This window comes from Bos javanicus, chromosome 24, assembly GCF_032452875.1.
Source record: "Bos javanicus breed banteng chromosome 24, ARS-OSU_banteng_1.0, whole genome shotgun sequence".
In the NCBI taxonomy this organism is placed as follows: Eukaryota; Metazoa; Chordata; class Mammalia; order Artiodactyla; family Bovidae; genus Bos; species Bos javanicus.
The window spans coordinates 49,607,616-49,632,785 of NC_083891.1; the positions used below are offsets into that span (position 1 = coordinate 49,607,616).

The 25,170-nt window shown below is 43.7% G+C and overlaps 1 protein-coding gene across 5 annotated transcripts in view; it reads right to left on the reverse strand.

The window, feature by feature from the left end:
• MYO5B (myosin VB) overlaps positions 1–25,170 on the reverse strand; it is a 335,372-nt gene that overhangs the window by 164,526 nt on the left and 145,676 nt on the right. For all 5 annotated transcript variants that reach the window (XM_061400147.1, XM_061400145.1, XM_061400148.1 and 2 more), the window contains exons 3-4: positions 19,564–19,735; positions 14,672–14,816 (exon numbers count right to left, since the gene is read on the reverse strand). In XM_061400147.1, coding sequence (XP_061256131.1) covers positions 14,672–14,816; positions 19,564–19,735 — 317 coding nt within the window. The remainder of the gene's footprint in view (positions 1–14,671; positions 14,817–19,563; positions 19,736–25,170) is intronic.

The following is a 25,170-nucleotide window of genomic DNA, read 5'->3' on the forward strand; positions in this document are numbered from 1 at the left end:
GTATACTGAAAGACTGGAATGTATTCAAAGGAAATCGAACAGGATTCTGAACTGTCACATGAGGAATGCTAACCAGACCAGAAAGAGTCTTGCTTAGTGAAGAAAAGACTAAAGGTACATTCCCAGACCAATCTGCTCTGCTGGCTACCCCAGAAGAGAGGCAGGAACTGTCCAGGGTGGGAGTAAGCGACTGTAAGATATCTGCTCACCCCTAAGTTTCAAACAGTGGAATGAGGGGGTCTAGAACTTTCCAGAAAGACTAAGTACCACAATACTGATGATGCTGAAAAGGAACCCCTGTCCTAGATAATATGACCTCAAAAGCTTTCCAACTCCAAGTGCAGAACTCTTAAAAATGCTGCGCATTTCATGAACATATACTCTGCAAAGTAAGAGGATCTACAAATATAAGCAAGTAAAGTGAACAGCATTGTAGAAATGACAACCTCATACAACTGGGAAGAAAAATCTCTGCCTTGGGTTGCTGAGCTAGAGTTCCTACACATCAGGCAATTATGATGGATCAATACGTGCAATGACAAATGGAATAAAACTCTAGGAGCCCAACGACCTAGTGGAGAAGCAGAACCAGCTGGAGTGAGCATTTATTGATCCCCAATATCTTAACTGAAGGCTGGTACTACACGTTTAAGCTAAATGCAGCTAGACACTACATAGTTCACACACCTGCATTTATTAATATGTCCACAGTAACCTCTCCGTAAGCACAGGCTTGGGGTAAAGTACTGTTAGCCTCCAAGGATAACTAATTAGAAAGCGCTGGATACTAAGATGTCCCCCTGGCTCTTCATCCCGCTGCTACTAGGTCCAAGGCATTTTCTAAAAAGACATCCCATACTTCTAAGCACTCTTGGTACTTGCTCTTCAGAAAAAGGTTAACTCCCTTTTCAACCAAAAGGGATCTCTCTTTAAAGCAGGTCATCAATCATGAGGCATTCTGTTCTCTAGTTCTGGGAATACAGAGAACTGAATTAATTTCCAACATGTTTTGGCTGTAGGTGCCCCTCCTCTGGCTTCCAAAATCATTGATCTATGATGGGGGCAGGAGCCAGGCAGACTTAAAAAGCATTTGCTTTTAAATCTGTCCACTGTATGGCAACCCACTCCAGTGTTCTTGCCTGAAAAATTCCATGGACGGAGGAGCCTGGCAGGCTATAGTCCACGGGTCGCAAAGAGTCGGACACGACTGAGCGACTAACACTGTTCTAAAGGACACTAACACAGGGCTTTCTCTTGGACGTGCTACACGGCCTGCACACTTTCTACAACGTTCCCCATGAACAAAAGCGTCCCCTCACGCCCTAAAACTCTGCTGGTGACAAAGACCAGGTGGGGTACCTACATTACACAGATGGTTTCAACAAAGTTCTTGACCCAGCTTCACTAAGATAGCATCTGGGAGTGTTTATATCCACCTGAGCACCACGTGATTAACCTGACCTCTCGGGGTGAGGCCTGGCCACGGTGGTTTAGAACCTCCCAGGTAATTCTCCTGTGCAGGCAGGGTTGAGAGTCACTGCAGAAAGCTAGCCATCTGCTAAATTTGGAGGATCCAAAGATTTCTCTCCCCAGTTCTAACAGGCTTTCAAATTCCGTAACTCCTTCCCTTGATCAAAGTCTACTCTTAGATCCTTAATTCCTACTGAGATGCTAAAAGCAACCAAGCAGAGCTTAAAGACTGAGGCGGCTCTTAACACCCGTGACGTGGATTCTTTTTGTGAGCACCAGTTCTGGGTCCCCCAGATCAGAGAGACTCATCTATTTTAAAAGTTCCCCAAACAGGTGTCCAAAGATGAGAGTTTCTGAATCAGTTGTAGAGTTTAAAAAGATAATTTGGTTCACCCATGAACCTCTGATTCAGTAAAGCAGGTGTGTGTGTTGGGGTGGGGGTGGGCAGATTGCCTCTGTGGCTCTGAAATGAAGCCCTTGGGGAGCCTCTGCTTATCCCCTCCAAGGGCAAGGATGGTGCTGGGATTCAATACTAACGACTGATCTCCTTGATAAAGGGCCTCCCCAAGGTTTTCTGCTTTTTCGAGACGAAACACTGCCCGTTGTTACACTGGAACCTGTGTTCTAATGTAATCAGAGAGCTACTAAGAGAGCAGCGCTCTTTTTTAAAATTTGAATTTACTTATTTTAATTTTAAATAAGTCAATGCTTTACAACATTGTGTGGGTTTCTGCCACACATCAACACGAGTCAGTCACAGGTATAGGTATGTCCTCTCCCTCTTGACCCTCCCTCCCACCTCCCACCCCATTTCACCCCTCCAGATTGTCACAGGGGCTTCCCTGGTGGCTCAGATGGTGAAGAATCCACCTGCAGTGCGGGACACCTGGCTTCGATCCTGGGCTGGGAAGATCCCCCGGGGGAGGGCAAGGCAACCCACTCCAGTATTCTTGCCTGGAGAATCCCCACCGACAGAGGAGCCTGGTGGGCTACAGTCCACAGTGTCGCAAAGAGGCAGACATGAATATGCACAGCACAGGTTGTCACAGAGCACCAGATGTGAGCTCCCTGCTTCATACAGCAAATTTCCACTGGCTATCTAATTTTATAAATGGTCATATATACGTTTTTCAAGAGAGCAGGGCTCTTTAACACAGTCTAAAAACGAGACACTGACAGGAATAGCGACCGTGCTTTATGTCCCATGACAGGGAAGGCTTGCACTGAGCCAGCCACCTTCTCTCACCTTCTCCCCACTGCAGCACTCCAAGAAGAACCCCAGCAGGGGGCCAGGGGCCAGATGTCCTCTGTGGACCATGAACCAGTCCACAAAGACCACTGCATCTATGTATGGCTTTAGACACTGCCCTGGCCACTAAACCACTTTTCTCTTTTTCCCTATCTATAAGGAAAACTGTGAGCCAGCTCCCCCGGAAATATGAATTTATAAATTAATTTCTAAGCTACTGTATTAATGCACTGTGCACATTATAAGAGATGTACCAACAGAATTTTAAATCTTAAAAGACTGTGAAAAAAATAAAGTTCTAAAATTTTGTTCCCACACTCCAGTGAATCTTCCAAAACTCAACATGCTCAGCTGTCTGAAGACTGCTGCTCTAACAACCAATGCACCACCACAGGGACCAGGAGAGACTGGGTTTCACTTCCATGCTCTTGTGAAAAGCTGCTTTCCAGCCTTCAGCATGCACTTAGTTAGTGACGGTGGGCATGCTGTCTCTCAAGCAAATGCCTATAAAAACAATCGAATAATCGCTCCATTCCTGCAGTGTCACGTTATTATTTTCCTTTTGCTTAAGCTTACAGATGGGGCTTCCCAGGTGGCTCAGCGGTAAGGAGTCCACGTGCAATGCAGGAGACCCAGGTTTGATCCCTGGCTTGGGAAGATCCCCTGGAGGAGGAAATAGCAACCCAGGGCTGGAAGAAGTACAAGTTGGAATCAAGATTGCCGGGAGAAATATCAATAACCTCAGATGTGCAGATGACACCACCCTTATGGCAGAAAGTGAAGAGGAACTAAAAAGCCTCTTGATAAAAGAGAAAGAGGAGAGTGAAAAAGTTGGCTTAAAGCTCAACATTTAGAAAACGAAGATCATGGCATCTGGTCCCAACACTTCATGGCAAACAGATGGGGAAACAGTGGAAACAGTATCAAACTTTCTTTTTTTGGGCTCCAAAATCACTGCAGATGGTGACTGCAGCCTTGAAATTAAAAGATGCTTACTTCTTGGAAGGCAAACTATGACCAACCTAGATAGCATATTGAAAAGCAGAGACATTACTTTGCCAACAAAGGTCCATCTAGTCAAGGCTATGGTTTTTCCAGTGGTCATGTATGGATGTGAGAGTTGGACTGTGAAGAAAGCTGAAAGCCAAAGAATTGATGCTTTTAAACTGTGGTGTTGGAGAAGACTCTTGAGAGTCCCTTGGACCGCAAGGAGATCCAACCAGTCCATCCTAAAGGAGATCAGTCCTGGGTGTTCATTGGAAGGATTGATGCTAAAGCTGAAACTCCAATACTTTGGCCACCTCATGCAAAGAGTTGACTCATTGGAAAAGACTTTGATGCTGGGAGGGATTGGGGGCAGGAGGAGAAGGGGACAACAGAGGATGAGATGGCTGGATGGCATCACCAACTCGATGGACATGAGTTTGGGTGAACTCTGGGAGTTGGTGATGGACAGGGAGGCCTGGCGTGCTGCGATTCATGGGGTCATAAAGAGTTGGACACTGAGCGACTGAACTGACTGACTGACTGATAGTATTCTTGCCTGGAGAATCCCATGGACAGAGAAGCCTGGCAGAGTATAGCCCGTGGGATCGCAGAGAGTTGGACACAACTCAAGGGACTTAGCACACATACACACAAGCTTACAGATGCCATTACCGAAGGGCAGAGGTGTCCACATTCTAACACTATTCTAGGGGTGGCTGAGTCAGTAACAGTTTAACTTCACTCTAAGTTCAAAACTCAAAGCTGTTGGCTTCCTGCACATGACAAAAGACAGCTTTAGACATTGTGCAATTGATGCTGTATTTCCTCTAGACAGGTTGGCAACCACCTATTAAACTTCTGTAATTCTAATTTCACACATGAGCCTATAACAAAGGCCAAAAGAACATTATTAATCGCACAAAATGGCCAGCCTTCTACTATTCCCTTGGCCCTGAAGGACCACCTGTCCGCTGAGGGTGACATAGAAAGGAAATCCTGCTCAGCACTGATGTCTCCTTCCAGCACTTTCTTCCTTGGGATGTTATGAAATACCATCGACTCATCAGTATTATCACCAGGCTATCACTACCACCAGCACTGGATCAAACACTTATTGAGCACTCTGTTCCAGAAATCATTCTAAGTACTCTTCACTTATCAATTCATTTAGTTCTGGCAACCTGATGATTTTGCCACAATATGTATCCCTGTTTTAAAGACGCGGGCACTGGTGCAAAGTGAGTTTAAGTGACCTGCCAAGGTCCCACAGCTCCTGTGTTCTGAGAACCCAGACAGTCCTGTCCCTGGAAGCTGAGCCGCCTCGCTTCTTGACATCTTCTTTCCTACTAAACATGCACACATTAGCAGGTGACATCCATAGACATTCTGTCTTTCGGGATATAAACATAAAACTATGCAGCTAAAAAAGAAAGAGTGGCTACCATGGCGTGAAAGACATTATCACAATGTAAATAGAAATGCCATTTCATCCTGCTAGGCTTCACATTTTATTAGCTTCTTCAACTGAAAATTATTTCAGACACCCTGTAAAACGAAATCTTATTCACATGCAGCACCACTGTGAGTTCTGAAAGCAGCTGGTGTGCGGAGACGAGTGTGACTCTTTGACAGCGGGACCAGGCTATGTCACAAGCAGGACCCGGGGGGTGGGTGCAGGGGTGTCCGCTGGGCCCGCCCTGCGCTCAGTCACGGCTCAGGCTTACGTGTGAGGAGCGCCGGCTACTTCTTACAATAACCTGAGGACGGAAGGACATACAGGCGTCCTCCTGCTGCAGCTGAGCAAATGTAGGAGGCACCTCAGATGAAAGAACACAATCAGGAGAAACACGGGAAGGAAGCGGTGAGGCTGGGGGTGCTCACCAGGGTCTCCTTTGCCGACCTCCTCAGTCATGAGCCCCCCTCACCCAGAAAAATTACATCTGACCAATCCAGTGGGCACAGCTTTTAACCCGATTTAAAATACAAGGACTTGACTTAATTTTTAGGTTTAATAGTTTAAATGATCAGTTCTTAGTAAAAGGACTGCTCCTAGCAAGTTACAGGAATCCAGCCAGATTAATACCTCCTCCTCAACAGATAAGGACAGAAACAAAAGATTTGTTAAATTTGCACATGCGCCAAGGCAGGGAGACCTAATATATCAGATGCGAAAATCAGGACTCAAAGAGATACCCTGGAATAATGGAGCGCAGGCATGAAAGGTCACATTTAATACAGGTAACTATGAATCCTGCTCAGCACATAAAAAATCAATTGTGCAAGTGCAGAATGAGGGCAACATATCTTAAAGGAAGTTTCTGTTTATAGTGACAGAAAGTAGATTAGTGACTACTGATCTCCAGCAGTGCAGGGGTGGAAAAAGTTTTCCTTTTCCAAGGAGACTTTTGGAAGTTAAGGAAATGTTTGTTATCTGGGTCATGGTGATAGTTTCGTGGATGTACGCATATATCAAAATCGGTATAATTGTACATGTAATTTAATGTGTGTGACTTTACTTTCAATAGGTGTAGCTTATTGCCAGACAATTAAATCTCATTACAGTGGTAATAAAATAATTCTTGTGCATCTGTGGATGGGGATGGGGGGGAGAAATAGGAATTTAACAGCTTGCAAACTTAGTAAAAATCTGCGACATGAAATGCCTGCCAACTTGGTGCAATTGTAGGCTCTGTAACAGGAATTCCACGCGAGGAAGACTGCTCACCTGGCAGATCATGTTCAGAGACCACAGATATCAGACAGAAAGACCGAAGGTGTCCAGGGTGACCCACAGCAGGAGAGGGACTAAAGGCCACGCTCAGAAGGAAGGGCCGTGGGAGCCAGGATGCTCAGCCAGAGTGGGGGAGGGGCCACCACGGGTAAGAAAATGCTGGCTATCCTGCACAGCCGCACAGGACAGAGGTCAGACCCCCCTGTCCAACTCTTTGCAACCCCATGGACTGTATGTAGCCCACCAGGCTCCTCTGTCCATGGGATTCTCCAGGCAAGAATACTGGAGTGGGTTGCTGTTCCCTTCTCCAGGGTATGTTCCATACTCAGGGATCGAACCCAGGTCTCCCACACTGCAAGCAGATTCTACCATCTGAGCCACCAGGGAAGCCCTCAGACCCCCCGGGTGAAGGCAATCAGAGAGCAGCAGAGTGTGGTGTGATGGCAAGATTCCGACAGTAGAAACCATTAGAAATGGAACACATTTCTTGAGAGACAGAGCCACCTGGACTGGGAGTGGTCAAGCAGCACCCAAAGGACTAGTTGCCGGGATGTGGTCTCCCGCATCCCCGTGTCTTAGCCAATTGCTACCTGATGCTGGGAAAGATTGAGGGCAGAAGAAGAGGGCGTCAGAAGATGAGACGGCTAGATGGCATCAGTGATGCATTGGACACAAACTTGGGCAAACTCCAGGAGATGGTGAGAGACAGGGAGGCCTGGGATGCTGCAGTCCATGAGGTCACAGAGAGTCGGACACAACCGGGCAACTGAACGATGACAACAGCCAGACGACTGCAGACCCTCTCCTTCTACGGCGCTGTGTTCCCCAGGTAAGGTAAAAAGTGATTACTAGTAACACGTCTTTCAGCTCTATGATTTTTGATTTGAGACTTAACTATTAGTAACACTCATGACCTCTGCAGTGTCACGGAAGTTAGACAAAGGAAATGGTCCTGTCCTATTCTTTAAAAAAAAACTTTTTTGGATGTGGACCATTTTTAGAGTCTTTATTAAATCTGTTACCATACTGCTTCTGTTTTATGTTTTGGTTTTTTGACAGGAGCCATGTGGGCCCTTATGCCCCAACCAGGGATTGAACCCGCATGCCCTGCACGGGAAGGCGAGGTCCCGACCACTGGACCGCCAGGGAAGTTCCCAGTTCCAGTCTTCTTGAAATTGCCAATTTTAAAAGGAGATAACAATATACATTTACTATCCATTGCTTTTAACATATGGATGTTATAATTAGCCATATTCACTGCATACTGAACTTTCCCCTATATTTAAGTCTAAAATACATAACTAGAATTTTAAACGGGATAGGCAGAAATATAAAGAAACTATACAATCCAAGAGATTATAAAGGATCAAAATAATGCTATGGACCTTAGTGCTGGGAACCGTGGGGAGGGACAGGAGTGTGTCCAGGCGTGGGTGGGTGGGAAGGGAAGGAGAGCAGATGAGGGGAGTAGGGAAGAATAGCTGCAGGGGAAGAGCCCAGGGAAGACAGCACCCCAGGAAGAATCTCAATAGAGGGAACGACTCAGGGCAAGTTCTAGAAATCAGCAATAGTACTCGACAGGAGCATGGAAGTCACTCCTGTGTTCAGTCATCTCGAACATCTCCTATACCTTGTCCTAAAGCAACCTAGTCCTGACGAGTCCTGACTTGAAATCATAATGAATGGGAAGGAAAGAAAAACTGCACCCAAAAGTCAGGGCTGAATGAAGTCATGGTTTCAAGACTTTACTGTAAAAATCCAGCAAGTCATTGTTCCCTAACTACTGACCTCCCCAGCAATACCGTCGCTCGCTGTATTTAACAGCAGCTGAGGAAGCTGTCTTGTCAGCTTTAACATCAGCACCCTCGTATTTTTAACTTTTTATTTTGTATTGGGGCATAGCCAACTAACAATGCTGTGAGAGATGCAGGTGGACGGCAAAGGGGCTCAGCCACACGTACACATGTATCCATTCTCCCCCAAACTCCTCTCCCATCCAGACTGCCACACCCCCAATTTTTATAGTGTTCAACAACTTTTAAAGGTTCCTCATGACCTCTCACAGATCCAAGTCTCTCTCTGCGGCAGGGCCACTGTTCTCCTTAAAGAGTGAAGACGCTGAGAACTTCAGGCCCAAAGGGTCTGTGCATGGACACACAGCGGGTGGGAGACACGTCACCAGGGACAGACCCCGGACACTCCTGTACAGCGAACACCTTACAGAGAAACGAAACCTGGCTCTCATCACTGAAAACATGAAGCTTGATCAGGAAGTACTCGACATCCCAAACTTCTCCAAACTATACAGCCCAGAATAATAAACCCCCTTATATCAAAAAGGAAGGAAGAAACTGACATCATCCTACTTCAAATTGGATCTCAAAGCAAAGTGTGAATTTAGGTCACCTATGTGCAGTTCCTTTAAAAAAATTTTCCCCCAAAGATCCAAATTCCACAAAGTCTTCAGCCTAAAAGAGATCCTGAAGTGTCCTGAGTCCGTTCTTGGGTGTCCCAGAGCATTCCACCTTAATGATCAGGAAGATAAAGCCATAAGTTCTATTGTTTTGTTTTTTTGTGGGGGGGACCTCAGAAGATGGAAAATGTACAGTGTCCTCTCCCTTCTACAGCACATTTCCACACTCAGAACTTCTCTGGGAGTGCTCCCATGGTGGGGTGGGGGGTTGTCCATTGGCTGCCCCAGGTGTACTGAGTGGGATGTCCCCTCCCAGGACCCCAGGAGCATCCCATTCCATCTTCCACTATTAGTCACAGCCTGCAGCATAGCAGAACCAGATGGACCTGTGTGAGCTCTATGAGCAAATGAATTTGCTTCGCACTGTCCCTACTTTCTTTCAGAAAAGAACACAAAACCTCAAGAAAAGGATCAGACCTGGGCAGCAGAGTAAGAGGGCCAGGCCCCACTAGCAGAGCTAGAAAATACACCGAGACTCATCTCACTCTGGAATTTAGACTCTCGTGAACCCTCGAGGGAAAAGGTCTATCCCTCAGCGCTCATGGCCCCGAGGACCACAGCCTGCTCTGCTCTGGGAAGACTATAGAAGAAGTCTGTAGAAGTCTGGGAAGACTACAGAAGACTACTGGAAGAAGTCGCAGGCCCCGCTGACGGAGGGAGTATAGCTTCTCCACTGGTACAAAGGGCTTCGGGGAACACAGACTGGGTCTGAATTCCAGCTTCACCATCTACTGCCATTCATTACACAGAGGTCATTTAAATAGGCAAGGCATTTCTGCAAGAATCTAAGCTCCTCACAAGGTCTTCTCATCCTTGGAAATGGTATCAGAACAGGGAGAAAAGGAAGAGATTTTGAAATAGGGCCCATAAGAGAAACATCACTCTTTGAATATCCCTGGTGTCATATTATCTTTTTAATCTAACAAGCTCTAGAATGTCTCCATTGCTTGAAGCCAGCATTTCCCAAAGAGTCCTTGAGATAATCTTTGAAAACAGTTTTGTGTCTAAATATGATTTGCAAACCCAGCATAAAGCATCTCCATCTTGGAGACTCAGAAAGCATGTCAACATAGCTGCTCTGAAAGCCCCTGCCTTGAAGGCAGATGTTTCACTTGATTAATCCAGGGTTTCCTAAACTCAATTGATCATCTCTGTACCCTCTGTTAATAGAACACACTTTTCTGCCAAAGTTCACCCAGCTTTCCGGTTCCTCCCCAGTCCGGTCACCCTGTCTCTTAGCTGTATAGTCCACACCAACCCCAGACGCACTTATCACATAGGTTAAACTTTCCTGGGCACTGTCTCCTGACCATACCTTTTGTGAAAAATAGCTTTTTTGAGATATAATTCACAGAACACACATTCACCCATTTAAAGTACACAATTCAATGGGTTTCAGTGCATTTGCAGAGCTGTGCATCCATCCACGCAATCAATTACAGAAAATTTTCATCACCAGCCCCACCACCACTAAAAACAAAACCAAAAAAAATACTGATCAGCAATCACTTCCCATTCCCCCTCAAACCTCCAGCTCTGGGCAAACACTAATCTACCTCTCTCTATATTTGTCCATTCTGGACACTTCATGTAAGTGGATTCACACACTCTGTTCTTTCATGTCTGGCTTCTTTCACTGAGCATGTTTTCAAGGTTCATCCCTGTGGTACCAAGTACCACATCTTGTTCCTTTCTGTGTGCCATATTCCACTGTATGGACATAACCATATTTTATTTACCGATTGATTGGTTGATGGATTTTTAGGTTTTTTTCTTCTACCTTTCGGCTACTGTGAACAATTCTATGGGAACATTCTATTAAATATGAATGTCTGTGGGTAAGTTTCTGTGTGAATATGTTTTCATTTCTCTTGGAATGTGTTTTCATATCTAAGAACAGAATGGCTGAGTCATGTGATAACACTGTCAAACTTCTGAAGAACTGCCAGACTATTTTGCAAAGCAGCTGCACCATCTTACATTCCCACTAGCAGTGTATCAGGATTCTAACGTCTCCACATCCTTGCCAACACCTGTGAAGTCTTAGCCTACAAACGTCCTAAGGGGTGTGAAGCACATGTGGCTGTGGCTTTGTGATTACGCGCTCTAGTTTTATGGTTTTCTGCTTTTTGATGCCACACTGCTGGGGGAACGATCACTCTATTCCACCCACCTAGAGGTCTGCATCTCACCCTACATACCCGACCAATTCATCAAGATCCAGCCTCAGCACTACAGTTTCTTGGACCAGATGTGACAGTCATCCCCAAACTCAATTCAAACGACCCTGAGCGTGACTTCGGTTTACACTTCCTGCAGTTACAGGCTTTTTGGTCTACTGTGTCCTCTCTCTCCAAAAAGACTGTGGGCACCTTAAGAAGTGAGGAGAGGTCTCACATTTCTTAGTTTCCACTTAGGAAGGAGCCTGTCAAATCACTGATACTTTACAAATGTTTGCTGATATGATTTAACCCAGGAGCTGAGGCTAGAATCAGGGGAGGTAAAAGTGAGAGAAAGGGCATTTTGGATCATGAACAAGGGAGGAGCAGAAATAAAGCAGTGGGCAGTCCATTTCTCATGGGTTAGAAGGCAGAATTCACTAGTTTGATGTTTCATGTTACTTCAGTCTTTTTATTCACTGGGAGTCTCCATGTACTCCCAAGCCTAGTCTGAGGTCAACAAGGACAGGGATGCTGAACCAATCATCTTATTATTGTGTCTCCTCATCCTTTCCAGCACAAGACTCTGCAGGAACTCTTGGGATGGGGATGAAGGTCTGGATTTATCCCTTCGAGCTTTAACAGACTTTCCTCATACGCTCAAAGCATCGCGAGTTGGAGAGACCCAGAGTGAACCACATTAAGAAAGAAAATCCAGTCCACAGTGAATCATGAGAAAGAACTGCTGAGTCCAAGGCCAAGTGAGTCACGTCACCGCGGGCTGGGCGTCGTTACGTTAGCTGCTTGTACCCTTAGTCACCCAGCTGTTGTGGAGGCTCAGATTCAAAGCACACTGTGTTAGACCACGGTGACTTGATCCACATAACAACCTCTTCAGCAACTTACTGATGAGTCAGGAAGCACACCACACAGTTGGCAGACGAACTGTAAAATGAGTGTGTTTAGTATTCAAAGTTGACAGTGAAGGCACAGAACGGAAATACAGCAAAAACCGTCCTTGCGTCAGACCACTGAGTCTCCCTCTTTCCCTGCAAAGATTCTGCTGGGGCTTCTAATACGCCCCTCGAATCAATACCAGAAACCCTGAGCTGCTGACAACGGAACTTATTCAAAAATAGCTCTCTCCCCCGAGCCACGTGTGCTGGCCTTATACTTCTTATGCACGTTCATGAGCAAAACTTGCACAAGAATTTCAGCAGCATTATTTTCTACACCCTGGGACTTGGTGGGTAAAACGATTATAAATCTTAAGACCTTAAAGAAAACCCTTAATGAAGCAATTTTTTGTCCACCTTTAACATCCAAACCCCTTAATCATCAAATTCACTCCCCTCAGCAAGATCATATCACTGCCACCCTGGATGCCCACCCCGTCCCTTCCCACTAATGGGCATGAACAAGGACCCAAACAAGTGAAATAAGCTGAGAGCAGCATAACCGTGTGCACAGCTTCAGGTTCGGAAAGGAAGAATGGAGGCATTCAGTCACGAGGGTCTACAAGCTGGAGGCAAGAGGGTTCTCAAAGCTGTAGGGGAGCCTCAAGAAGTCTGATAAAGAAGAGCTGTATGGCAGAAACCAACACGACATTGTAATTCTCCTCCAATTAAAAAATTAAAAAAGAAAAACAAACTTCTGATACATCTAAGTGCAACTGGCTAGGAGAGCAAAATGGGATGAAAACTAATATCAAGGGCATGCATGAGAGGACAGTCTCAGGGAGCTGGCGGAACCTGTAGCATGGGAGGAGTCGTCAGAACCAGGCCATGGTCGCCTTCCATTCTAGAACCACAGGGAACCATCTGTAATGCAGTAAGGATCGTCTTCTTCACATGAAGCAAATGAGGACTCAGCGTAAGTGCTTCTCTCAAGACACCGAAGCCTGTCCAGACCCCAGGTCCCTCCACTGTGCACACACTTGAGTGGGGCCACGTGCTGCGTCACACCACCCCTCACTCTTCCCCGCCACGTGATATGACCCTGAGCACACTTCAGTCTGCATCATGTGCCTTAATGGCTTACCAAGCTAAGTGACTCCTGGTCACGCCCAGAACATAGTATGTGGTCTTTTTATGACATTAGAGAGGTCAAAGGTCATGACCATTTTAGCTCCACAATCTATCACATTCTGGAGAAATGAAACATCTGTAGATCATTCTACTTATTATATTGTTCTGTTCTCTGATCACTGCTTATATTGAATATGGTCATTGTGTTTCTATGAGGAAGCAGATCTTTCACATACCGATCTCCACAGCCAGCAACAAAACATTATAAACTAGTAAGGAAGCTTACAGAACAGTTTTTCCTCATGGAAACTTTCACTGGGCTGAAAATTGTACTCTGACATCTACAGCAGCACAGACCATCTTAAATGGGATTCTCGCTTGCTCCTCTCTACGCAGCCCTGCTCCCCACAAAACACTCCTGCTTTTCCTGCTAGCTCTGTAAGATGTTCTCTAGAGCGGACAAGAAAAACTGAGCTGAAAGGATCCAGCATTTTACTGTTAACTGGAAAATGCATTTCCACCAAAACTTTGGTAAAACTATCTTTCCCTATACTATACCTTGACAGTTCAAGAACAGCAGCGTGGTGGTAAATTTTGTGTGTCAGCTTGGCTAGGCCACAGTTTCCAGACATTTGGCCAAACGCTAGTCTGGATACTGCTATAAAGGTGTTTTGTTTTTGTTTTCTCTTTTGAGATGAAATTAACATTTACATCAGTAGACATTGAGAAAAGCAGATCACTCTTCAAAATGTGGGTAGGCCTCATCCAATCAGTAGAAGGTCATAAGAGAAAAAACTCTGACATCCCCACCAAAGAGAATTCTGCCAATAGACTGCCTTCAGACTCAAAATCTTGTATGATCTTTTCCCTGGATCTCCAACCTGCCAGCCTAATCCTGCAGATTTTGGACATGCCAACCCCCAACAGCTGCACAAGCCGATTTCTTAAAATAAAAACCTTTCTCTTTACACACACACACACACTCTCGAACCCTGACTCATACACTCACCTAGCCTACTTTCTGATGAAACAGACCTGTGCCTATCTCTCTGAGTTAGAAAAAGAAGAGCAAAATGAGATCCGCTTACGTGCCTAAACAGAACACCACTTCCAGGCTAAAAATCTGAAACTACTACGCATTACTGCCGATTTGAAGCTTCTATTTCTGCCCCAAATGCCTGGCACTTTAAGAAGTTGTCAGAGTCTTGGTTCTTTCAAAACGGAGCCTTCAGTGAGATCTGTAAAATGAATGTGATGGTATAAAATGGATTCATCACACCTGGAGAAGAGGCGAGATGGCCAAAAGAAAGTCACAGAGAGACGAGACACAAGGCATTAACTGCACTGCTCATCAGAGTCTAAGGAGCCCCTGCTCTCCAAGCCCAGGCTCAGGTTCACAAGAATAAGATGAAGACTTGAGGAAATGTGATTAAGAAAAGAACCCGAGGTTGATTTGGTTTCCAAAACACTTCAAACCCAGAATCACCACTGAGAAAAAGCAGCCCAAGAAGGTGGACACTCCCCTTTCCACCCTCTGACGACCCAGGAGGACTTCCTGGCTAAGGTTATTCTTACCTGGCCATCTGCTTGTAGGCTTCCTCTGCCACAGCAAAGATGTGGGGGTCCATATCCCCCATGTTCTGGCCACTGTAGGCATAGATGACATCTTGACCGTAGATTGGCAACTGATCATAAGGATTAATGGCAACAAGCACAATCCCTGTGAATAGACAGTGTGGTCAGATTCTGATAGCATGGCAGCCTCCTGACATGAGCTTTGTTTTAACACTTTTTATTTTGTATTGGAGTATAGCTGATTAACAATGTTGTGATATTTTCACGTGAACAGCAAAGGGACTCAGCCATACATACATACATGTGTGTTCATTCTCCCCCAACTTCCCCTCCCAACCAGGCTGCCACATAACATTGAGCAAAGTTCCATGTGCTATACAGTAGGTCCTTGTTGGTTATCCATTTAAGATAAAGCAATGTGTACATGTTGATCCCAAATTCCCTAAATATCCCTTCCCTGTATCCTTCATCCTGACAACCATAAGTTCATTCTCTAAGTCTGTGAGTCCTTTCTGGTTTGTAAGTTCATTTGTATCAGTTCTTTTCAGATTCCACATATAAGGGATGTCACATGATACTTCTCCTCTGACTTTCTTCACTCAGTATGACAATCTCTAGGTCCATTCACGTTGCTGCAAACGGCATTACTTCACTCTTTTAAATGGATGAGTAGTATTTCATTGTATATACTTACCACATCTTTATTCATTCCTCTGTTGATGGACATCTAGGTTGCTTCCACATCGTAAATACTGTAAACAGTGCTGCAATGGACACTGGGATGCATGTATCCTTCCGGATCATATTTTTCTCTGGATATAAGCCCAGGAGTGGGGTTGCAGGGTTATATGGTAGCTCTGTTTTTAGTTCCTTAAAAAGAACCTCCATCTATTCTCCATAGCGGCTGTACCAATTTACGTTCCCACCAACAGTGTAGGAGAGTGTCCTTCTCTCCACGCCCTTTCCAGCATTTACCATTTGGGGTTTTTGTCATGATAGCCATTCTGGCTGGTATGAGGTGGTATCTCATTGCAGTTTTGATTTGCATTTCACTAATAATTACCGATGTTGAGCATCTTTTCGTGTGCCTCTTGGCCATCTGTATGTCTTCTTTAGAGAAAAGTCTATTTAGGTCTTATCATTTGTTGATTGGGTTGTTTTGATGCTGGTAAGCAACAAAAGCTGTTTGTAAATTTTACAGACTAATCCCTTGCCAGTCACATCACTGGCAAATATTTTCTCCCAATCTGTGGGTTGTCTTTTTGTTTTGTTTACTGTTTCCTTTGGTATGCAAAAGCTTTTTCAGTTTAAGTAGGCCCCATTTGTTTAATTTTGTTTTTATTTCCATTATTCTGGGAGATGAATTGAAAAAGATATTGCTGCGATTTACATCTGAGCATGTCCTGCCTATGTTTTCCTCTAAGAGTTTTATGTCTAGTCTCACATTTAGGTCTTTAATCCATTTTAAGCTTATTTTTGTGTATGTGGTGTTAAAGAATAATCTAATTTTTATTTTTTTACATGTAGCTGTCCAGTTTTTCTAGCACTCCTTGTTGAAGAGACTGCTTTTCCAATACTGTGTAGTCTTGTCTCCTTTGTCATAGATTAACTGACCATAGGTGCATGAGTTTATCTCTGGGCTTTCCATCCTATTCCACTGATCTATATTTCTGGGCTTTCCATCCTATTCCATTGAGCTACATTTCTAGTTTTGCGCTAGTTCCATACTGTTTTGATGACTGCAGCTTTATAGTATAGTCTGAAATCAGAAAGACTGATTCCTCCAGCTCCATTTTTCTTTCTTAAGATTGCCTTGGCTATTCTGGATCTTTTGTGACTTCATACAAATTTTAAGATTTTTTGTTCTAGTTCTGTGAAAAATGCCATTAGTAATTTGATAGGGGTTGTACTGAATCTGTAGATTGTCTTGGGTAGTATACTGACATGAGTTTTAAAGGTCCCTGTTCACTTAAGAAGACAAGATGAACAGGATGGGTCTTAACCAATCACTCAACTAAATCAAGATGTATCCGTGTTTATCAAGCACTCTGCTAGGCTCTAGTGGAGAAAAAAGGACAGGTCAAGCCTCTCTTCAAACACCCTGGAGCATGGAATAAGCACATATGCATGGGCGTACACACACACACGCAGACACACAAACGCTCAACAAACTGAATTCATAAAATAGATGTGTACAAAGTGCTATAGGATCAGAAAAAGACAGTACTAAACCCTGCCAAGAGGTGTGAGGCTTAAAAAAAAATCTCAGAACTAAAATCTTTAAAAGAGACGGTTAAATTTCTCATCTGTATATGGGATATCTTAACTACAATACAAACAACTTGTGAATGGGAAATATGATTACACATCTTAATGTCAAATCTTGGCTCATTATTGTGTGTGACTTTGCCAATTCCTTAACTTCTGAGTGTCTTAGCTTCATGGACTGCAAAATGGGGATGATAATTGCATTTCCCTGGTTATCCTGAGGGTAAAATGATTCATAGAGAGCAATTCAGACCAGCATCTTGCATAGTAAGCACTGAGTCAGCTATTTTTTTTTATTATCTCACATCATATTATACCATGTATTATCTTTCATTTTACCACTTTTTCCATCCTGTGTTCCCAAAAGGACACAATTAAAAGATGGACTCAATACATACACGTTGAATGAAGAGTTGTCAAGTCCTTTAACCCTTCAGATCTTTTATAGAAGGACAAGATAAACTGATATTTGAGAATGTGAAAAGAGTTAAAAAAAAAAATTCAATGCTGAAGATAAGACAAACGCATGCCCTTTTCTTTCACATAAAGAAGATTCTGGATCTCAAGGGACCCATGGACACATATAAAAAATGTGAACGTTTCCAGTCCTTTGGGAAAGAGAAGGCAGGAATGGAAAGGGTCACTGCCAAGACAGGAGAGCTCTGCCATTGTGCTCCCTTTGGTTGTTTGAGAAGAAGCACAGTCAAGAGAATGATAAGACAAACTATAGACACATCTGATAAAGGACTGCTACCCAAAATACACAGTGAAAAAAGTGAAAGTGAAAGTCACTCAGTCCTGTCCTACTCTGTGACCCCGTGGACTATACAGTCCATGGAATTCTAAATATACAAAGAACTCTTAAAATCTAACAATAAGGAAATGAACCATCTGATTTAAAAACGGGCAAAAGACCTAAACAAACACCTCACCAAAGAAGATACAGAGATGGGAAACAAGAAGGGGAAGAAGATGCTCCACACCTAAGTCATTGGGGAAATGCCAATTAAGACACCAGTGAGGTAATACCACACCCCTATTAGCATAGCCAAAATCCTGAACACTGATAACACCAAATGCGGAGAGGATAAGGAGCAAAGGAAACTCTTATTTCATCACTGGTGGCAATGCAAAAGGGCACAGCCACTTTGGAATTTTCTTATGAAACTAAACATAATCTTATCATATAAACAAGTAATCATACTCAATGGTATTTATCCGAAGGAATAGAAAATATATTCACACAAAAACTTGTACATGGATGTTTATAACAGCTATATTCATAATTTCCAAACTTGAAGCAACTAACATGATCTACAATAGGTGAATGGATAAGTTATGGTACATTAAACAATGAGATATTCGTGTCATGATGGAATATTATGCAGCCATTAAAAAGAATGAAATAATATTTGCGGCAACATGGACGGACCTAGAAATTGTCATGTTAAGTGAAGTAGGTCAAAGACAAATAAGATATTGCTTATGAACAGAATCTGGGGAAAAGTATACAAATGAACTTATTTGTGAAGCAGAGAACAAACTTAAGGTTACCAGGGGGTAAGGCTAGTGTAGGTAGTTAGGGAGTTTGGGATTGACATATACAGAAGCTATAATCAAAATGGATAACCAACAAGGACCTACTGTATATATAGCACAGGGAACTCTGTTCAATATTATATAACAATCTAAATGGGGAAAGAATTTTAAAAGAATAGACACAGGTATATGTATAACTGATATAATTGGGGCTTCCCTGGCAGCTCAGACAGTAAAGTGTCTGCCTGCAATGTGGGAGATCTGGGTTCAATCCCTGGGTCAGGAAGATCCCCTGGAGAAGGGAATGGCAACCCACTCCAGTATTCTTGCCTGAAAATCCCATGGACTGAGGAGCCTGGTAGGTTACAATCCACAGGGTGGCAAAAAGTTGGACACGACTGAGCGACTTCACATTCATATAAGTGATATAACTGGGGCTTCCCTGGTGGCTCAGGTGGTAAAGAATCTTCCTGCAACGCAGGAGACCTGGGTTCAATCCCTGGGTTGGGAAGATCCCCTGGAGAAGGGAGCGGCAACCCACTCCAGTATTCTGGCCTGAAGAACTCCATAGACTGTACAGTTCATGGGGTGACAAAAGTCAGACACGACTGAGTGACTTTCAGTTTATATGTATAACTGAATCACTCTGTTGCATACCTGAAACTAACACAACACTGTTAATCATCTATACTGATATAAAAATAAAAAGGTAAAAAAAAAAAAAAAAAAATCCAAGCCTGTAATACACTTGCAGCAGTGTACTCAGCAGAGGGAGCAGAGGCCTGAGCCAGGACCCTGGGATGGATTTACTGCCTTCCTACTGACTCCAGGGCTGCGCCTGAGCCATCAAGCCACATGGTGCGGCCCACTTCTTCCCTGGTTGAGCTTTAACACCAATCCTTCCAAAGAGATGTACAGCCGCCTAACTAAGCCACGTGCACTGATTGCAAACTTTCAAGTGAGAGGTACTTATTAATATAAAAGAGAATGAAAGTAGGATTCTTAACCGTTGGAGTTTAACACGTAAAGTCTAAAGATTGGAACCACATTCAAACACACACAGCCAATAGATACCCCCTACTTACCACAGTAAGTGTAGATATGGTTGGACTCCAGGAAGCGGACCTTTAAATTATGCAAAACTGCAGGCTCATGGAGATAGCTAAGGGCAGTTAGGTCATTTTCTCCCACCAGGATATCTGGATTCCGCAGGAAGGGAAGTTGGTTGTTTTGGACATCGATGGGGTACTCCTGAATCTAAGGAAAGGCAAGTGACAGACACAAAAGGCACAGTCATGAATCTTTTAGCCTGGATTCAATGCCCAGTCTTGTTGTCTAGGACCACTACCCATTATGATCATAAATGAAGATAAATGTTTTAAAGAAAGCAAGCTGAACAAAAATTCCTGTGTTGCCATAAGAGACCAGTCCAGATAGAAAATTTGCAGAAAACATAATCTCAGTGTATCAAGTGAATGGCACGAGAAATTCAGGAAGGACAGGTAGATTCAATAAGGTGTTGTTCTGCTTATCAATGCAAAAATACTTACTGAGGCTTTAATTCCATTGCAATAGGAGTGCTGGTCTTTCTCCTACGCAGGAAAGCTTCTTTGGTCTGCCCCATTTAATGCTGGTGCTTCCTTACCCTTTCTCCCATCATCCAGCTCATTCTCTTTATTATCTTGCAACTAGCCAACTGCTCTCCATGAATTTCATTCAAGTTGTTCACATGTTTTTTCCCAACCTAACTGCTAGCTATTTTAGGGCACTAACTATACTTTGATCTAAAGTATAGTAAGACTTTGATGGGTGTGCATGGGTGTGTGTGTCTGTGATTAGGGATGTGTGATTATGCATCTGAAGGTCAAATCTCAAATGCAACGTGCCACCCTTGTACTCAGCATGCACAGTATTGTGTGTGCTCAGTCGCTCAGGCGTGTCTGACTCTGTGCGACCCCATGGACTGTAGCCCGCCAGGCTCCTCTGTCCATGGGATTCTCCAGGCAAGAACACTGGAGTGGGTTGCCATTTCCTTCTCCAGGGGATCTTTCTGACCCAGGGATCTAACTGGGGTCTCCTGCATCGAAGGTGGATTCTTTAACCACCGAGCTATGAGGGAAGCCTATGCACTGCACTTGGACTACATAAATATTCAAAATATGTTTAGGGACAGGATGTTTAACTGATTACATGTACACATGTAATCAACACAAAGATGTAACTAATAAAAGGAAGTGTTCTTTAGCATTTAAACAGGAGGAACATGGCTGCTGCTTACCATGTTTTATCAGAGTGTTAAGTTTCTTATGGTGTTCTTAAAAATCATCTGAGACCTTGCAAAAAGAGTTTCCTCAACACAGCTTATTTTCAGGAGCTCTTGGGTGGGTTCAAGAATATCAATTGTTAAAAATCCCCATGTAATTCTGATCAGGTGGTCTATGAATCACATGTTAAGAATCACTAGTCTTTACAAGTCTTTCAGGAAATTCTATAGATATAGCCTCAATTACTGGGATAACAGTTAATTTCTAAAAGAATATGAATATCAGTGCTCTCTCCTGCCCCACTTTGAGACTTGTACTATCAGATACTAACGGTACATTATTAAAGCTACTATGATATTGGCTTAAATTAAACTACTAATGGTGTTAAAAGAAGCAGATAATTGAAACATAACACCAGATCCAGAAATAAATACAAGCACATATGGGTAAAATTTATTCATAACATTAAAATAGCAAATAAATGGATAAAAGATTTTTCAGTAGTAGGAGGTAAACTTGCAGCCATTTAGGAAAAAAAATTGAGTCAAAGTTCCATTCTTCCCCATATTAAATAAATATTAGATGGGGAAAAAAATAAAAATTAAAATCAAAAAGAAAAATAAAACCAATAAGAAAATGTGGGTAAATCTTCACAAAAGCTTTGAAAGAAAGTATCTTTAAAGGGTAATACAAAAGCCAGAACAATGAAGGAAACTATTCATTAACTTGACTACAATCTAAAACTTTAAAACCATCATAAAATACACCACAGGCTAGGCTAAGTCACTTCAGTCATGTCCCACTCTTTGCAACCCTATGGACCATAGCCCGCCAGGCTCCTCTGTCCATGGGGTTCTCCCAGCAAGAACACTGGAGTGGGTTGTCATGCCCTCCTCCAGGGGATCTTCCCAACCAGGGACTGAACCCATGTCTGCTATGTCTCCTGCACTGGCAGCCAGGTTCTTTACCATTAGCATCACCTGGGAAGCGCTTAAAACACACACCATGTGCAGGGGAAACTGAGAGAAGGGGACAGTTATTCTGCATTATTTAAGGAACTAACATCCTTAATAATCAAAGAGTTATAAGAAATTAAAAAGAAAACCAATACTCCAACAGAAAATTCTGCACAGAATACAAGTCACAAAGAATTACTAATGGATAATATACAAAGAACTATTCAGCTTTACCAACAGTGAGAGAGAAGCAAATAAAAGATTATTTAGAGCCACTATCCATCAAGTAAGCAAAGGTATGAAAACTGACAGGACCCCAACCTGGAAGGGTGTGGGCAAAAGGGCTCAGACTGATTTAACCTTTCTGGAGGGCAGCTGGCAATGCTTTATCACAATTTTTCATAAATATTCTTCGCCACCAGGAGACAATCTTACAAATGATCAAAGATATCAACTCCCGAAGCTATAAATATGAAAGTAAAGCACAACACGGACCTGTATTTACAGTCAGGGAGCTGCCAGAGCATTCTGCTGCACCTAACAAAAGGCACGTTATCGAATGAAATCTATAATAGGATTCCAGTGATTTTAAACTATATATTAAAGTCTATCTGGAGAAGGAAATGGCAACCCACTCCAGTATTCTTGCCTGGGGAATCCCATGGACAGATGAGTCTGGCGGGCTACAGTCCATGGAGCAGCAAAGAGTTGGACACGACTGAGTAAATAATGGAAGTCTAGTTGGAATAATATCCCCACAAAATATCAATGGTTATCTGTGTTAGGTTTTCTTTTGTACAGTTTCCTATTATTGGATTTTTTAAATTTATTTTTTAATTGAAGGATAATTGCTTTACAGAATTGTGTTGTTGTTGTTCATGTTTCAGTCACCCTATGACCAACCTAGTTTAGTTCAGTTCAGTCACTCGGTTGTGTCCGGTTCTTTGTGACCCCACAGACTGTAGCACGCCAGGCCTCCCTGTCCATCACCAACTCTGGGAGCTTGCTCAGACTCATGTCCATTGAGTCGGTGATGCCATCCAACCATCTCATCCTCTGTCGTCCCCTTCTCCTCCTGCCTTCAATCTTTCCCAGCATCAGGGTCTTTTCCAATGAGTCAGTTCTTCACATCAGGTGGCCAAAGTATTGGAGTTTCAGCTTCAGCATCAGTCCTTCCAATGAATATTCAGGGTTGATTTCTTTTAGGATTGACTGGTTTGATCTCCTTGCAGTCCAAGGGACCCTCAAGAGTCTTCTCCAACACCACAGTTCAAAAGCATCAATTCTTTGGCACTCAGCCTTCTTTATGGTCCAACTCTCACATCCATACAAGACTATTGGAAAAACTATAGCTTTGACTATACACACCTTTGTTGGCAAAGTAATGTCTCTTCTTTTTAATATGCTGTCTAGGTTTCTCATAGTTTTTCTTCAAAGGAGCGAGTGTCTTTTATTTTCATGGCTGCAGTCGCCATCTGCAATGATTTTGGAGTCCAAGAAAATAGAGTCTGTCACTGTTTCCATTGGTTCCCCATCTATTTGCCATGAAGTGATATCAACATGAATCAGTCATATGTATACATATGTCCCCTCCCTTTGGAACCTCCCACCCCATCCCACCCTCCAGGTTGTTACAGAGCTCCAGGCTGACCTTCCTGAGTCATACAGGGTTTTAAAACATGTAAATCTGGGGCTTCCCTGGGGGCCCAGTGGGTGAGACACTGCACTCCCAGTGCCGTGCGCCCAGGTTTGGTCTCCAGTCAGGGACCCTGCACGCACGCCGTAAATAAGAGTCCTCACACTACAGTGAAGGTCCTGTGTGCCGCAGCTAAGACCCGGTGCAGCCAAAATCAATAAATTACACATTTCATAAAGTAAAACAAAAGCACTAATCAAGGCTCCCTTTCTGTGAAAAGCTCTTTTATTCTCATTAAATGTATTCCATACAGGAGATAAGCAAACAACTCTCATGAAGATGCAGATAACGTTTCCAAACGGTGGGAAACAAGGGGCAAATGGAGACTGCAGAGAGTCAATTTTTATTTCATTCAACTCAAGAGGTGCTCCCTCACCCACTTTATCTCCAGCAGAGTAGGTGGTATCGCTGGGCCTAACCAGACCTCCGCACGGGAGCCATTCGAAAGATATCCCAGTGGAGATGTCCATCACCCCAGCAGGAGCTTGTCTGCTCTCTCTCTCATGGCTCTCCACCCCACCTCCTGTGTAAGCACCCCGGGGAAGTGCAGACCACAGAGCTCCCCCAGCCAAGCCCTCATGTGTCAGATCAGAAAGCTGGGACCTGAGCCTGCTGTCTTTAAACCCCAAGATAGAAATGCCGCCATTTCATCTTTTCTCTGATGAATCTCCCTTCAGACGACTCTTGTTCACGTGTGCAGAGGGAAACACATATGCAGTTTTGTGAAAACATGTTCCAAAAAAATAAGCCAATGGGAAGGGAGTGGCTGCCCACTCCAGTATTCTTGCCTGAGAATTCCATGGACAGAGGAGTCTGGTAGGCTACAGTCCATAGGATCACAGAGCTGGACATGACTGAGCAATTTAACACTTTCAACACATTGGTGACAGTAAAGTGGATAAGGAGGAAAAATGCCCAGAGCGGCAGCAGAGCAGCAGAAGCTACAAGCTTAGCACTCAAAGCTACACACTTCTAGGGGGTGTACATCCAGAGGGAGGAAGGGAATGAGAGCTGCAAGAACACTTTTTTTCTTTAACAAGTATTTGATTCTAAAACAGCTACTAGTGTTGAACATTTACAGCTAATATGGTTTTCAGTTCAGTTCAGTTACTCAGCCGTGTCCGACTCTTTGCGACCCCATGAATCACAGCACGCCAGGCCTCCCTGTCCATCACCAACTCCCAGAGTTCACTCAAACTCACGTCCATCGAGTCAGTGATGCCATCCAGCCATCTCATCCTCTGTCGTCCCCTTCTCCTCTTGCCCCCAATCCCTCCCAGCATCAGAGTCTTTTCCAATGAGTCAACTCTTTGCATGAGGTGGTCAAAGTACTAGAGTTTCAGCTTTTGCATCATTCCTTCCAAAGAAATCCCAGGGCTGATCTCCTTCAGAATGGACTGCTTGGATCTCCTTGCAGTCCAAGGGACTCTCAAGAGTCTTCTCCAACACCACAGTTCAAAAGCATCAATTCTTTGGCGCTCAGCCTTCTTCACAGTCCAACTCTCACATCCATACATGACCACTGGAAAAACCATAGCCTTGACTAGACAGACCTTTGTTGGCAAAGTAATGTCTCTGCTTTTGAATATACTATCTAGGTTGGTCATAACTTTCCTTCCAAGGAGTAAGCGTCTTTTAATTTCATGGCTGCAGTCACCATCTGCAGTGATTTTTTAGCCCAGAAAAATAAAGTCTGACACAGTTTCCACTGTTTCTCCATCTATTTCCCATGAAGTGATGGGACCAGATGCCATGATCTTCGTTTTCTGAATGTTG